General features: G+C 34.1%; 1 protein-coding gene across 8 annotated transcripts in view; it reads right to left on the reverse strand.

The window, feature by feature from the left end:
• Adamts20 (ADAM metallopeptidase with thrombospondin type 1 motif 20) overlaps nt 1–16741 on the reverse strand; it is a 205625-nt gene that overhangs the window by 97069 nt on the left and 91815 nt on the right. For all 8 annotated transcript variants that reach the window (XR_002388903.2, XM_021243106.2, XM_021243105.2 and 5 more), the window contains 5 exons: nt 14040–14135; nt 10431–10597; nt 10167–10296; nt 1917–2043; nt 144–354 (listed from right to left, as the gene is read on the reverse strand). Coding sequence is in view for 7 of the 8 variants with exons in the window: in XM_021243106.2 (XP_021098765.1) it covers nt 144–354; nt 1917–2043; nt 10167–10296; nt 10431–10597; nt 14040–14135 (731 nt within the window). In the remaining variant the exon portion in view is untranslated. The remainder of the gene's footprint in view (nt 1–143; nt 355–1916; nt 2044–10166; nt 10297–10430; nt 10598–14039; nt 14136–16741) is intronic.

The following is a 16741-nucleotide window of genomic DNA, read 5'->3' on the forward strand; positions in this document are numbered from 1 at the left end:
AATAAAACGAAACAAAACAAAAAGAGGTGACTTTTGGAAATGGAAAACCAAGCCAAATTTTTTATAAATAAACTTTAGAAAAATATAAATGTTTAATTAGAAAAAAGGTGTTAACTTATCTTCAGCAGTAACTTTTAATGTACCTGGGACCACTCTGAATAATGCCATCTTATTAAGACACAGTCCCCATGGCATGTTTCTCGGGTAGGAGGTTTCAGCTGGTCACTGCAGTAGTGGTCCTCTACTGGAACAGTCTGTCCTTTATGAACAGAATACTTCATGCAGTGGACATCTAAGGACCTATATCCTTGGCCACAGTGGGATGAACAGTCACTTTTGCCAATGATGTGCCACCTAGGAAAAAGGATGTTAACCCTTAGGAGTTGTTCTCATTAATACAAACAAAAAAAGATTCAGAGAGACTCAGACATGATTCGATTTTTAAAATTCTATGAGTTGACAGACAAGCTTCCTAAAATAATTGATATATCACTGAATTAGTGACTGAAAAGTTCTTACAGCTCACATAGCCCGAACATTCATTTTTACATATGAGAAAATGAGACCTAAAGAGATTTAATCTTTCAATAGTATAAACAATTTATTTATTTTTTTGGTCAGGAACCCTACTTTTTTCTAAATAAAATCTTAGTTGCTCACCAAATACATATAGATGGAACTGGTCTGGTTATAACTGGAGACAGGGAACCAACATTAAATCCACTGGCCTCACCCTGACATTTGGTGGCAACTTTGGAGATATGTTCAAGGAACTGCAATTTCCCCCAAAGCCTTTGAAAACAACTGGTTTAGATCAACATTATCCAATGACTTAGTAGCAGATTTAAGACTATAACTGAATGTATCTGACTCCTGATCAGGTCATCTCTCCTTACACAAAACCCCTACAGCACTTTGATATGTGAACAGGGAATGTCTGGAAATCTAATCGATAAGGATGAAGCCTTTAGAAGTTGGAAAAATAGTTTTATAAAGCATATTTCTCTTTAGCAATAATCATGTAATCTCCATTTAGATATTTTTGGCATGAAAAAATTTTTCCACAAGGAAAAATGCTACTTTGAGTCAAATTAAGTCAATTATGGTCTAGTAATCTATCAAACAATATGAATACACCAGTATAATGAAGAATAGAATTTATAGAGTTCATTTCCAATAGCAGCTAAAGAATTTCACTGTGTTTCCCACAACTTAAGTATACATTTCTACTACTAAGTTTTTACTATGTCTTTGATCTAATCAAAAAAGTATTCTTATCCTTGCTGAGTGCAAGAGGTTCTGGCTATCCTTGGATATTAAACATCACTAGCTAAAATGCAAAAAATAAATAAATTAGAAGATGGGGTTATTGTCCTTGGCATCAGTCCAACCACACATAAAAAAAGACAAGAAATTTAGGCTAGACATGCAAACTTTCCTATCTCAATGTGGGAACATATCCCTTATTAGTTAATGGATGAAATACTAAAATAACAGGCAAATCAATCTATACATTTTCCAATGCTCACACCCTCAGACTTTGTAAGTTTGTTGGTTCATGAGTTCAACGGGAATTACAGAATCATAATACAAAATTTATTATTTCAGATCTTTAAACTATGGCTTTTCAGATTAGTGTTTACCTGTATTGATTTTATAGACAAAGTTGCTTCCAGCCCCAACACAAACTGTGCAGAACTGTAATCTGAAATGTAGCTAATGGTATGAATAAAAATTCAAATTAATTACTGAGTTGCACCACAAATTAGTGAGCCTTATAATGGCAGGGACAGATGATGGGTATCAATGACATGCCCACTCTTGTTAGGCACTGCACTAAATGATTTATACATTAACTCACTTATTAGTTTAGCTGCATTACAAACTGGTTACACCATACTTTATATCTCCCTTACCTTAGTTCACAGTCTGTATTGCACTTTTCTGTTATAAATGATGGAAGTGGCAAGTGGTCACAACTTTGATCAGGCATAATCATCTGATCCCTCTTACGTATACAGGTGATTCTTCTTCTATGAACACCTTGGCCAAAGTCACATAGAAATTAAAAATGAAAGAAAAATTCAAGTAAGTAGAGGTTCCATAATTATTTAATTTGATAACAGCTTAAAGGATTCAGCTAAGAAAACAAAACCTTTCATCACCTCAAATTGGATAAACTAGTATGTTAATCTAGTCCAGAATTACTTTTTATTATAAGTAAGCTAAGTCCTGAATGATTTACAAGTTTACTTAGTGAAGAGATGAAAGGAAGGTGAGATATGTATAGAGTAGAAAGAAATCCATCATACCTAATACAGAGTAGTTTTGGGAGAAGGTTGAGTGTGTAAGGCTAGTGCTGACGCTACACTAAACATAATATTGTCTGAATTTTTTGCTTTCCTTTTCCCTGCAAGAAAATTGCACATTTCTGCTTGGTACAGTGTCATAGTAACTTCCAATAGAGAAGAACATTGACTTATCTGGTGGCATCAGACTTATGCAAACTGAATGAAGGGGATGTGACCTATTCCAATTCCAATTAGTTCTCTTTCTCTTTTCCTTGTGTCTCCAAAATGGCATTTCTCAGGTAGGACTAATCTGTCAGCCTGGAAGCATGAATGAAAAAGGCATTGACAGACAATAAAAGGTTTGGGGGAAGGTAAAGCACAGAGGATTTCGAGGGTGATGAAACTTCTCTAATACTACAATGATGGAAATATGTCATCATATATTGATCAAAACCTATGGAATTTCCAACACAAAGAGTGAACCCTGATACAAAGTACAGGTTTTAGTTGATAATAATGCATCAAAATTTGCTCACTGATTACACATATGTGCCAAACAAAGGCAAGATATTACTAATACGTGTAAATGATAAGGGAGGGAAGGAAGAAGAGGGAATATTCAAACTTCTTGTATTTTTTGTTCAGTTTTCCAAACAACGTAAAACTGCTATAAATAAAGTCTGTAAATCTTTTTTTTTTTAATGAGATGGACAGATACCAAGTTAGAGTACAGCCATAGCTAATCAGGGAAACATGGAATGAGCAATAAATAAACCTTTGTCTGAAGAATTGAAATTTGGAGGTTGTATGTAGCATGCATACAGCAAAAGCATACAGAAAGAAGTGGTCATAAGAGGCCAGAGTGAACTTATACTTTCTGCAATGAGGAGACAGTAAAGAATTTAAGCACTGAGGAGATCATATTCCTGCTTTTTCAGAGCTCAACTTTGTACTTTCAGTTAACTAAACATGAACATATATGCTTATCTCTGATCTTTCCCAAACATTCCTTAAAATAACTTTAAAGAATTTTGAAAGGCATATATCTAAAAGAAAAATATATAGAAAGGAAATACAGCAGCCAAGAAAAGGAAAGTTTGAATATGAAAACTGGGAATAGCTATTTAACAGAGCCAAGGCAGATGAAACCTAAGCCTGTGAAGGGGGAGAATGAATAATTCATGCCACAGGATCCAAGAAAAACTCAGGAATCAAAAATATCAGATTCCTCTGAAGAGGTCAATGTGTGAGAGGAAGGCCTGAAAAAAAAATGGATAATTGATGGGAAAGTATTTATGAACAATTAGACCACTACCCTTCCAGCCTAACAGAGTGCTGTTTAATTAGAAAGAATGTGAAACACATAATATAATTTTAGCATTTTATTCTAATCACATTAAAATGCACAATGATACAGGTGAAATTAATTTCAATAACATTTATAGTTAACCCCAAATAACTAAAATATTTCAACATAAAATCTATATAAAAATGATTAGTAGCATGCTTTACATTATTTTTTATATTATCTTTAAAATCCAGTGTGGAATTCACACTTACAGAATATTTCAATGGACTAGCCTCATAGTAACTACTATACTGGGCAAAATAGCTCTAGAAAAGAACTTGAAACAACAAGACACAAAGCAAGGAAGTTGAGACACATTGGACTAAGACAGTGATTAAGTTTCCATTCTGAATGATAAGATCCCATCCCTCTGGGCTCTAACCCCCTCTGGCTTCAAGACAACTTCTATTGTTTGCCAACCCCATCAGGACCATCAGAAGATGGAATGACACCTTTCTTAGGGAACTGTTTATTTATTTTTTTCCACCATTAAGTTTATTGGTACATTTTAGGTATAAAATACAGTTACATTCATCATTGGGATCTTGTACCATTACATGAGTATCTTGGTTCTTATTTTTTTCCCCTTCCCGTGCCCTCCCCTCACCCCTTCCACCCCTCCCTACTTGCAAAGATCCCGTTTCCATTTTTTCCCCTTTCTCATATTTTTCCCCTTCTTTCCTCTCCCCCTCACCTCCCCCGCCCCCCTAGATCTTTACTTCCTATTACACAATATCAATTACACATTTTTAAAATTAAAATATCAAGACCTAGGAGACATTACCACAGATTTTACAGAATTTAAAAGGATATAGAAAGCAAATTTCAAAAATCTGTTTTGGAAATAAATTTGACAACTTCTAAGAAGTAACTTAGAAGACAAATTAATGAAACTGACTCTGGAAGAAATATAAAATTTGAATAGCACCTATTAAAGAAAGTATATTCCTAGCTTGAAAACCTACCTATATGAAAACAACAGGTTCGTATACATTTTAACTGATAAATTATATCAAACAATTAAAGCAGAAAAAAAAAGGAACACGTCTCCCCTCATTGTAGGAACTCAACATTGTACTAATCCTAAAACTGGATAAAGATAATAGAAGAAAAAGTACGAACATAGAAATTTATTTAACAAAACAAACTATTAGAAGTCAGATCTGGCAGTATGTAGAAAGTGGTTTTGTTATAGGGATGGCAGTGTTGGTTCAGCCTTGGAAGATCCACCCCCAAAAGTCATCATTTTAACAGAGGAAAGGAAAAAGCCATATGATTCTGTCAGCAGTTGCAGAAAAAGTATTGGACTAAATTCCACAGCTGTTCATGGTAAAAGCTATCAGGAGACTAGAAGGAGAATAGAACCTTCTCAACAGATTAAAGACATGTACTCCATACTTCCAGTGAGAATGCCTTATATGAATGGAGAAGATACAATGTTTTCTCCTTAAGGTGGGGAACAAGGGCAGATATGCTTACTCTTTATCTGTCCATTAAACTTTGAAACCTAGGCCCAGTGAAAATAGTCTGGCAATAAAATGACACAATTAGGATAGGATTGGCAAAGTAGAAGTAAAATCTTCATATGTAGATGAAATGATCATCTACAGAGAAAATACTAAGAAATCTCTAGGAGCCCCTAGAACTTGTATTTGAATTTAGCAGGATTACAAAACACAAGGTATATATAAAAATTCAGGTCTGTGTATACTTGCTATAAATGAAGAATTGGATATTGAAATTTAAAAGTTATGTAGGAGTACAAAGGAACTAGAAAAGTTAAAAAAAAAGTGTTGGAAGATGTTTAGTACCTAATTTTAAGACTTCTTCTAAAGCTACAGGCAGTGTAGCTTTAGAAGAAGGTAGTGTTGGTGTAAGGCAGTGTTGGTGTAAGGAAAGACATATAGATCATTTGAATAAAATAGATAATCTAGAACTAGAATCACACATATATGGTCCACTGAGTTTTGAAAGATTATTTAACATTAGCATTTTATAGAATATAAACTCAATTCTAGAGCCAAGGCAAAGATAGTGTCTTCAGCAAATGGCCCTAGAACACCTGGTATCCGTATATAAAAAATTAACCTCAACCCTTTATTTCCAACATGAAAATAACTTGAAGGGATCTATGAACCTAAATATGAAAGCCTAAAAGTATAAACTTTAAGAAGAAATTATATGGGAAAATGTTTATGAATTTAGGGTAGGCAAGGACTACCTGGGATACAAAAAAACATGATGTATAAAAGAAAAAAAATGATAAATGAGATTCCATCAAAATTTAGCACTTTAAATGACATCATTAAAATGAAAAGTAGTCCTTAAACAGACCATATTTACAATGCATATAACCTATGAGCAGTATATATAAAGAACCTTTAAAGCTCATTAATAGACAACCCAATTAAAAAGTAGATGTAAGAAGATGATAAATAGAGAGCACAAGGAAAGATGTGCAACTCTAGAATCAGAAAAATACTAATCAGTACAATAACAAGATTGAATTATACACTCATTAGGGAGATGAAGTTAAAAGTTTTAAAAGCCTTGTCATGACTTTTTCTTTTTGTTGGATTCTCCCCCTTTGTTTAAATTTGTCACGTCCAGTGGATTCATTCTGCTGGGTTTCCTGGGGTTGTGAACCCCACTGTCTTTTCCTAAGGTATTGTCTAAAATTTTTGGAGTGCTAGTTTGGTATTCTTGAAGTTCCTGAGGTGCTCTTTATCATGAAAGTATCTTATTTCTCCATCAATTTTGAAAGATAGTTTTGCAGGGTACGTCAATCTGGGTTGGAGGCTGTTTTCCTTTAGGGCTTGAAATACAGCACTCCAAGCTCTTCTTGCCTTGAGGGTTTGCATTGAGAAGTCTACTGTGATTCTGATGGGCTTTCCTTTGTATGTGATTTGTTTCTTTTCTCTCACTGCTTGTAGAATTTTGTTCTTCTGTTGGATTTCTGGAATCCTAACTATTATATGCCTAGGTGTAGATTTTTTTGATCAAGGCTAGTTGGAGTCCTACATGCCTCACTCATTTGTATGTCAAGTTCTTTTCCCCTGCTTGGGAAGTTTTCTGCTGTCACTTCTGTGAACAGTTTTTTTGTCATCTGCACTCTCTCCTCTTTCTTCATTGACTCCAATCAGTCTTATGTTATTCTTCTTTGCATCGTCTAGCAGCTGCTGGATTGATTTCTCATGTTCCCTTACAATTTTAAAGCAATTTTTCTTTTCCTCCTCACTAATTGCAATCTTATCTTCTATATGTGAAATTCTATCGTCACATTGGTTCGTTCTGCTGCGCAGACTTTCGATGGAGTTTATAATCTCCTGGAAATCTGTTTGTATCTGTTTTATGGATTCCATTTGTTTCCTATGTTGAGATTCCATCATGTTCCTCAGATCCTCTATTTTTTTTATCTGTGTCCTCTCTAGATTTATTAATCATGTCTTGCACTATGAGCACAATCTTTGATGTTATCTGAGTAATTATTTCTGATTTCATTTTTCCCAGATCCTCTTTTGTTGCCAGTTCAGGGAGTCCAGGTGGTTGAGTATCAGATTGTTCCATCTTGTTTCCCTTTGGGGTTGCTATAGGTGATCCGGAATTCTGTTTTTGAGGCTTGTTTACATGTCTTCTCATTTCCACAGTGGGGGTGGGGGTGCTTCTGGCACCCGGGTGGCTCACCTTCTCTGCCCTAGGAGCATGGAATGGCAGTGGGGGAGCTTCCTTCTGGGTTCTGGGACCGGCTCACCTTCTCTGCCCTAGGAGCATGGAATGGTGGCAGGGGAGCTTCCTTCGGGGTGCCAGGACTGGCTCAGCTTCCCTCTTAGGGAACTGTTTAGCCCAAGAAAAATGATCACTGACAACAGCATCTGGGTCTTCTCCCCAGTACCTATGTAAAAACTACACAAAGACCCAATTACCCTAGAATGAAGCTCCTGGTAAACTTGTCTAACACACACATGACTGCAATCAGTATTTTAGTACTTCTTAAACATGAACAGACACAAAAGATCTGCAGACATTTTAGGAAAGGCTCTAACACAAAAGAGGCCAAGAGAAGCAAAATAAACTAAACTAAGATGAACAGACGTAAGTTAGGGAACAAAAGAAAATGTAAATTATGATGAATATCCTCAGAGACACAGTAGATGATACAGGATCCATGAAACAAAAGCAAGGCATTATGAGAAGAAACATTAAAAAAATAATGAAATTGAGAAGAGAAACTAGAAAATGAGGACTCAGTTTAAGAGACAAAACAATAATGCAAATTTCAGGAAGAGAAAATTAGCATGTGGAAATTATTTAAAAAATGCAATAAAAGTTCTCAAAACAAAAAAAATCTAAAGAATTTCAGATTAAAATGACATCATAATTCAGAAAATGTATGTAAAATAATTCACATTAAGGTACAATGTCTTCATATTTCAGCCACTAGAATTAAGGGGAGGATTCACAAAACTCCCAGAATAGAAAATTCTATATTTGAGCACAGGAGTTTGAAAAACAGGCAGAATTTCAAGCCAAAAGAACAAGGGTTTCAAAGAAAATATTCTATTTTAGCAATTTATGCCACTATAGGTATCTGACATGTATGAAAATAGAACAATGCAATTCTCAGAGATGAAAAGCCTCTCTCAGGAAAATACTGAGGAATATATTTCAACTAACAAGGGAAGTAATTCAAAATAAAAAATTTACAGGATTTGGAAAGCAAGGAAACTAACATAGGAGAAGTGGAATAGGTTATAACGAAGGGAGATCTCAAAGTGATAGTCATATAACAAGCCTAATAAGTGACACAAACAAATTAGCACAAGAGAAAAGAGGGTCATAGTGAAAGACAGAGTGATGGAAAATTAAAACTGATAAATAATATGCTTGGAAACAGTAAAACAAAAGTATATAGTCCTGACAAAGACCATGAGGACTAATGACTTTGAGTATATAGAAAAATAAGTTAAAAAGCAAATAAAACTGAGGGATTCAAACTTTAGAGGAAACCAAAAAGTTACACAAGAAAAGAGAAAGCAAGAAAAGTATACTATGTGGCAAGAGAATTAACAAATCCTTTCCTCCTCCACAGGAGTGTTTCAGAGAGCTCTTCTCCCTTGAACTCCCACACCATCTCCCACCATATTTTCCCATCGCTCCATATTTATGTGATTATTTGGTGACCCAGTGCATTTTAGAATTCACCTGTTGCAGAGATTTGTTCCCCTGGCTCACCATGTTCATGACCACAGACCAGCTGACACACTCAGTGTTAGATGCTCATTCCAGCACCCCAAACCCCAGCTCTCTTCTGTAAAGTACACCCAGGGCCTTGAATCCTTCCTTCCTCTACCTCACCAAAGCTCTTCATTTCTCCTTGAGCATTTACCCCAGTTGACCTGGTGTTGCCTACTACCATATCTTTTCTCTGAGACGCTTTCCCAAACAGTAACAGGAACACTTGTCCCATCCTTTCATTCTGGGCCACATTGTCCCAGTATCACAGGACCAAAGCTGTGACTCTTCCCAGATGGAATGCCTGAGTACACTAGGCCCTTTGTGATATGGGTTTGTTAGCCAGTCCCTCACATTCTCAGCACCTGTTGGCTTTTCAGGCCACCCATCTTCTCTCAGAAGCTCATTCCTATACTGTGCTGAGCTTTCTTCACTCTAACACACTGCTCCTCCTCATTCCCAAACCTTTTTTCTATACTTTAGGAAAACTATTTTTCATTCTGTACAAATTTCTCAGTATCTTCTGCCCCAAACTCCTACCTCCACCTCTGAAGTGCTCATCTCTATGTATATCAGTAGCCCAGTATTTACTATTTTACATAAAGATACCTACTCCTGCTTCTGTTGCACCCACTAGACTTTAAAACCTGAATGAAGAATTGGAGTCTTATTAAAAATCTGAAATAAAGGAGCTCCTCCGTAAATGTTTCCTACATTGAACTGGGATTTCATGATTAAATTTCTATAATTACAGACTACAAAGATTTCTGTCTTCCCATGTTCTGTCTCTACTATAAATTTCCTTGTACTGTCATGTCCCTCTCTGCTCCTTTCAGTTATTCATTCCATCAGTACAAATATGTTTTTTTGTGGTCAGAGAAGGGAAATAAAAGAAAGTTTGATACCCCAACACTAAAGGAGGAGACAGGTTGCTAAGACACAGAGTGAATTAGAGTGGGTAAGAGGGCAGATAATTTCACCAGGAAGCAGGATGTAAGTTAGAAAAACTTTCATAGCTGCAAATAAAAAGAGAATGAGAATGTAAAAACAAAGGAGAAGTAATAGAGAATGTTGAAAAGGGTAGAGTTAAATAGGACCATTAAGGTATGAAACAGAAAAAATGAGTGAGGAGAAAAGTAGGAAGGAGAAAAAGACTGATCTTTCTGTATGTCTGTGTGTGATACATGTACAGAAAGAGGGGAGGATTCTATAGGCAGCCAGACTCAGAAGGACCCAATTATACCAGCATGCACCATCAAACTTCTGTCTCCTTTACTCAATACTAGGCAGGCTACCTTGACACATTTTGGTACAGTCTTGCCATGGTCCGTAGGGGTCCCACGTGAACAGGTCAGTCCTCCCCTCCACAGGCACGTTGAAGGAGTAGCGCACATCAGGGTTGTATAAATTACCCACACATAACACCTCAATAAAAATACAAAGGAACATACAATTAATTTATAAAAGTTACATTTCTAAGACAAGACTTTTACATTTAATCATAACAGTTCACTAATATGTTTAAAGTTAAATTTTATTAATGTCTACTGAAATTTTACCTGCAAAACAAGCTCTTCTTCCAGTCGATCAGTACTATTAATTCTTTCCACTGAGTTATTTGATCCACTGTATTCAAAAATAGCTCCCTGTATGTTGATGTCTTTTTTTGACATACTCACAACAAAATTTCCATTCAAAAGAAAATTCCCCTGAGCATCAGATAATGCTATAAAAGAATAAAATATTGCTCATGAAACAAAGTCAGCCAATAGTATAGAAAATCTGAATGTATCTTCTTAAACTGAAATCACTTTTTGAATTTAAAGAATATAAATATAAATTAATATTAAGGAAATAAACTGTCTTTTACTGTTCTGTGGTATCTAATTTATAAATATGGAAAGATCAGCACATCAGTCAAAGGTATTAAAATAAATTTAGCCTGTATTTTTCTATTTGAGAAAATCACCTTCAATGGGACCTGCAGAAGTAGCAAGGCAGAAAGAAATCACAGCCCCAGCACACAGATCATCTAGGTCAACCCTGATCACCAGTGGAGGAAAAAACTGCTGTACAACATTTTGCTTAGGCTTATCTTCGAACAAAATGAATGAAGCTTTACACTTACAGGGTCAGTATTGTAAAAGGCCATTTAATGACTACACCATTCTCTAAATAAATGTCTGAATCTTTTTAGAAAGAGGCACTGTACCACTGTTGATATATGTGAGTAATACTCCTAACTTGCTCTCTGTTCAAGCCCTTCTTCTCTTTCCCACTTACAGGTATTAATTAAGTCTGTCAAATATGTATGTGTATATATTTATTTATATACTATATGTATAACATATAAAACAATATAGTATACATTCATAATTTATTTTTTAGATATAAAATGTTATGGTGTCTACAGTATTAAAAAGACAAACTAACTTGGTGTTAAAAGTAATGTTTTTAAGTTCAAGTTCTTCAATTAATTGCTATATAAACTTAGACAAGCCTCTTGGTCACTTTCCTAAACTGCAAAATAAAGCTAATAAAAATTTCTACCTTTAAAGGCTTTCAATTAGATTTAAATTTGGAAAATGTTTGTAAAAGTGTGTAAATTGTAAAACACTGTGCTATTTATTTTAATTCTAAGAGAATGTACAATATTTAAATTTTATAATAATAAAGCTACATTAATAAAGTATTTTATGCTTGCTTTACTTGTGTTATACTTCTGGGTGGACCAATGACCTTTTTGGGAAACATTTATTTGGCATTCCAGGAAATCTCACCCCAAAACATATAAGTTACTTATGGCTAAACTTCATAAATAAATATAATACTCCTCTGAAAAAGCAATCCCAATGGGATTATTGCAAAGTAAATTAGATGCTTCTTTGTATATATGAACTAATTTAACCGCCTTAATATATTATGCCAAATTCAATGGAGGACAAATGAAGTTCTGTATTTACCCCATGAAACAGAAATTCCTCTATCCAAGAATCAGTACTTTTCTTTTTTATTTTTTCTTAGAACATGTTTGCAATACATAATGTTTACATTCCTCCTGGGGGACTGTTACATGTGCATAGTACAGTACATCTTCATTTCTTTTTTCATCTCCTCTCCCTTCCCTTCCTCCTCCCTCCATCTATCTCTTGATCCCCTTACTTTATCAAACACAGGTAGGCCTAGATAAGGGACTATTGGTTACATTAATTCTAAGGGAAATGAAAACTTACCAACTGAGAAAAAAATCTATAGATTTTACTTACAAAAGTTCATAAATATAAAGGTTTTTTACATGCCTCTAGTAGTGTCTTATGTGTTTTCCTCACTTCAAATTAGACTTTGATAGTTCTCTTATATTTGTAGGTTCTCACAAAATATAACACTTTACTGATGAACATTTCTAACTTTTAAACTTGGGCAGAATCTTAGGACGATACACATGTTTATGCTTGGAACTTAAGACAGGCCCACTGAATTATTTAGTGACAATATGGAAAAATATATGTAAGTCTATGTACATAGTATTCTTAGCCAAAGAAAAAGAATTTCAACTAAATATAAAAGTGCCATAAATCAAAATACCTATATTAGATTTTTTTGGAAATTTTTTGTACTTATTGAGGTAAAAAGGACAAAACATAAAATTAACTTTTTTTGGCGGTACTGGGGATTTGAACACAGAACCTTTGCACTGAGCTATATCCCAGTCCTTTTTTAATTTGAGATAGGGTCTCACTAAGTCACTAGGTTACCTAGGCTGGGCTCGAACTTGTTCTCCTCCTGCCCCTCTGTCTCTCAGGTCATTGAGGCAATCATATTGACAATTTGTTTCCCAGATTGTTGAGAGATTACAGGCATGTACCACCATGCCCGGATCAGAATTAACCATTTTATGTAAACAAATCAATGGTATTAGTATATTCACAATGTTTGTGTAATCAGTAGCTTAATCTAATTTCTTCTTTATCACCCCAAAGAGAAACCCAGCATCCACTGAGCAGCTGTTCCTCTTACATTTGACTTTTTAAGGCCAAAGATAATGTTGAGGAAAGGGGTTTATGGCAGGATCAACACTCCCAGCTAGTTATCTGGGCCAATATGCCATTTTTATATCTTATTAATGTGAAACAGGTAATTTCTCAATACCAGCTCTATATAACCACCTGTGTCAGTTTGGTGAACCACAGGTAAGTCACCACGAAGATATTTCTCAGACAACTATACTCTTAAGTGAAATAAATAGGACACACATGTGTCAACACAGAATTGTTTCTACGGTGTGAGAAGCTGAAAGCATAAGCGAGGACCAAAATGTATAATTGATATTGGGAAATAAGAAGAAAAGGTTCAAAGGGGAAGGAGAACTGGGCAGGGGGGATGAGAAAAGAAGGGAAAAATGAAAACAAAGCTTTTGTAAATAGAGGGGGGTGAAGGGGTAGAAGAGAGGGAAAGAAAATGGGAAAAAACAAGAACCAAGATATATCAGATGGTGCAGGTACCAATTCCTAATGATGAAGATGATCATCATGTATCCCTAAAGTGTACCAATAAACTTAATGAATAAAAAAATTAAAAGTAAAATGAAAAAGATATTTCTCAGACAGGAAGGAAAGATTGGTAAAATATCCTTTTCATGTTTGTGAAATTCTTTAAACCTGAAAGTTAATTTCTCATAGCTTAAGCCTGGACTCTAGGACTAGCTAAGTACAATATCCTCTGACTACCTTCACTTACATCTGTAAATATGAGACCATAGTTCTTTTCTTTCTTTAATATGAGAGCTTTTTCAAAACTGTATTTTAATACTTTCATTACATGGAAATAGACAACTATTCAAACCACCTAATCCCAAATAATTCTGTAATTAGAATTAAATAAGAATTTTATTCTAAATACACATGCAACTTTAACTAAACATAACTTTTCAATATACAAAATACTCTTATAGGAAAACACTGACAATTTTTTCAGAATTTCATTCCACATTTCTTTTAAAGGATATTTTTGTATAGTTTAAGAAGAACATACTGTGTGACCTAAGCTGGTAGGAACTGAAACTGCCTGCTCCAGGGACTCACGTTATCTTCCAAGAATTTACATTGACCATAGATCTCCATGAAATTGCACACAAACAACATTGGCTGCTGTTTACTGAAAATGTTTACCAAGGTAATTGTCATCTTCTGGTTTTCCAGAATAGCTGTGCTGAAGAATTTCAATGTTTGTTGCTCCTGTGGGAATCTTTACAACAACATTGTAACCTGTAATATAATTTTATACATGTTGAATTTCACAAAAAGCAGATGTCCTAAAAGATACTGTTGCTGAATGATTGAAAAATACAAATGGCATAGTCACTCTTCATTTCATTTTACCTTTAAAAATTATACAGTGGTTATTCCTTTTGAATCAATGCTTTAACGAATTGCTGAAGATTGAGGAAAAGGTGGTTGTGGTTCAGGAACATAAAGAGTTTAAGATTCTTAAAATACAACTTTCTTTACTTTTAAAATTCTTAATAGAGTTTAGAAATGAAGCTAAGCTTTTAACTATTCAGATGTTTAGTGGATGTATTCATTTTTAAGTTAGACAATACTTTTATATTTAATACACTCTACTGGAAAAGAATTTCAAATGCTGTCCACAAATCCAGGAGATAGCAATACAACTAGGCAATGTTATGTTATATTCACAGAGACTCAGTGAGTAGCAAATTTCATTACTGGAAAATAATGATCATTTTTTTAAAAAGCCAAATTTTCCATAAGTTTTTAGTTTGTGGTATAACAAACTGCAACCCCTATATCTATTCCCAATATTATATTCTATTAAAATTCTATTAATAAACTAAGTATGAGAAAAATAAAAAACTTACTAAAGTGAAATGAATATCATATCTGTGTTGAGACCTAACTCAGCAATACTAGCACTGATTAAAAGAGGAAATACTTTATTAAATCTGTATAAAACAAGAAAAAAAAATCTTCTTGATAAAACACTCATTACACAGTGTGAAAATATTCTTAGGTTAAGTGTACAATTAATTGTCCTCTAATGATATTATTTTAGTATTTCTTTGTTCTTTTTTCTTAATATTTCTCCATATTTAATAATGAGGAAAAGAAGTTATAATTTTTCTCATTTACTTAATTTGATGAATATGTTTAATAAAACTTAAGTATAAATTTAAGAGAACTTCGATTTATAATCCTGATGTCAGATTACCTTGGATATTTTTAGAGCAACCTTATTTATATCTTGTTAAGGCATCATATTTTAAATATAAGGTGATACATAGTGTGATGATTCTATATGCATTGTATGCATATTGCTTGTAGATTATGAATCTCCAAGAAAAATTTCAATTCACCTTTTTTCGCTATAAAATATTCTGTTCCACTATTTAAAGCCTTTGCTATTTCACTTTTTCAAGAAGGCAAGCATAAGGCATTATAAAAGTAACAAGATGAAGGTGACCAGCAGGGGGCAGAAGTGTGATAAAGCTTTCAAATCCTGTGGATTACTTTTTCATTTACAAACTTGAGCCACGACATGATTTTTTCAAAGTTAAACATTTAATCTTAATTTCAAACATATGTTTTTATTCTTGAAAAACGTACTTTTCATCAAATATAGACTACGACAAGTGTGTGTCATTGGTTATACAAGGAGATTAAATGTGTGGGGCTCCCAGAAAATGATGAATAATAACAACTAGGAAGACTAGGTCAAAGAATGTGGCAACTAAAGTAATTAATATTAATAAGTATTGCCAGCATATTAAGAGTATTAAATGTAGCATACTTTCCTTATAGATAAAAATATTCATTTTGAGTTTTAAGTTATACCTCTTTATTAAATAGTAACATGTTCACACATATAGGAACACAATTTAATGCTGAAAAATAAAGCTGTAAAAATGCATTTTTAATTTTCACGGAAAGTTTTAAACATGTTTTTACATATTTATGTATTACACTTAAATAGAAAAATGTTTGCTCAAAAATTTTAGAATGGAACATATCTGAGGTATTTTCATAATAATTTTGAATAAAATTGAAATCATGACCAAATAGCAACTATGTTCGTGATCCAAATACTTTTTGAGAAAGCAAATGTGATAATTAGGAACCAACATTTAAGTTAATGCTTTCATCTTTCCCAATCAATTAATATTTTCAAGATAGCATTAATAAGAAATATAACAGACTAGGTCGCACCAAAAAAAGAAGTAGTTCAAATAACTGAACCAAGTTTCCTGGGGAAAAAAACCATAAAAATACACACTTTAGATTACAGGAACATCAGTAAAAGCACTTCATTAGTTGGTGGACTGTTTATATATCACTGGATTTACTCTTTTAGTCTCATAAATGCATCTAATATATCTTTAAGAATTATATTTGTCTTCAGCAAATGAATTCATTAATTTAAAGGCACTCCGTATCGGTCAGATTTCCCATTGCTGGCATAATAATACCCAACACTCGCAACTTAAGGGAGAAGAGGTTTAGTTTGGCTCATAACTTCAGTGGCTTCATTCTGTGCTCAGCCAGCTTCCTGGCAGGAACATCATGGAGCAAAGGCATAGGAAGGAGCAAAGTTGCTCAAATCATCATGGCCAGGAAGCAGAGCAGGGGAATAGTGCCAGAGAAAAGGGCCAGGAAGCAGATACAGCCCCCAAAATCACGCCTCTCTAACCATGACAGACACTCCCCTAGATGGCTCCCCAAACCGTCAAGTTCACCATCCCGCTTAACTGTAATATCTGACGAAATATTTAATATTTTATATTTAGGAAATTTTTCCTTACAATCATTTCAGATAGAGGTTATAGAGTACACAAAACAGTGCCAAGCCATTACTA

This window comes from Heterocephalus glaber, unplaced genomic scaffold (genome assembly GCF_053883595.1).
Source record: "Heterocephalus glaber isolate CG9 unplaced genomic scaffold, H.glaber_assembly_v1.0 deba00001733, whole genome shotgun sequence".
Taxonomy (NCBI): domain Eukaryota; kingdom Metazoa; phylum Chordata; class Mammalia; order Rodentia; family Bathyergidae; genus Heterocephalus; species Heterocephalus glaber.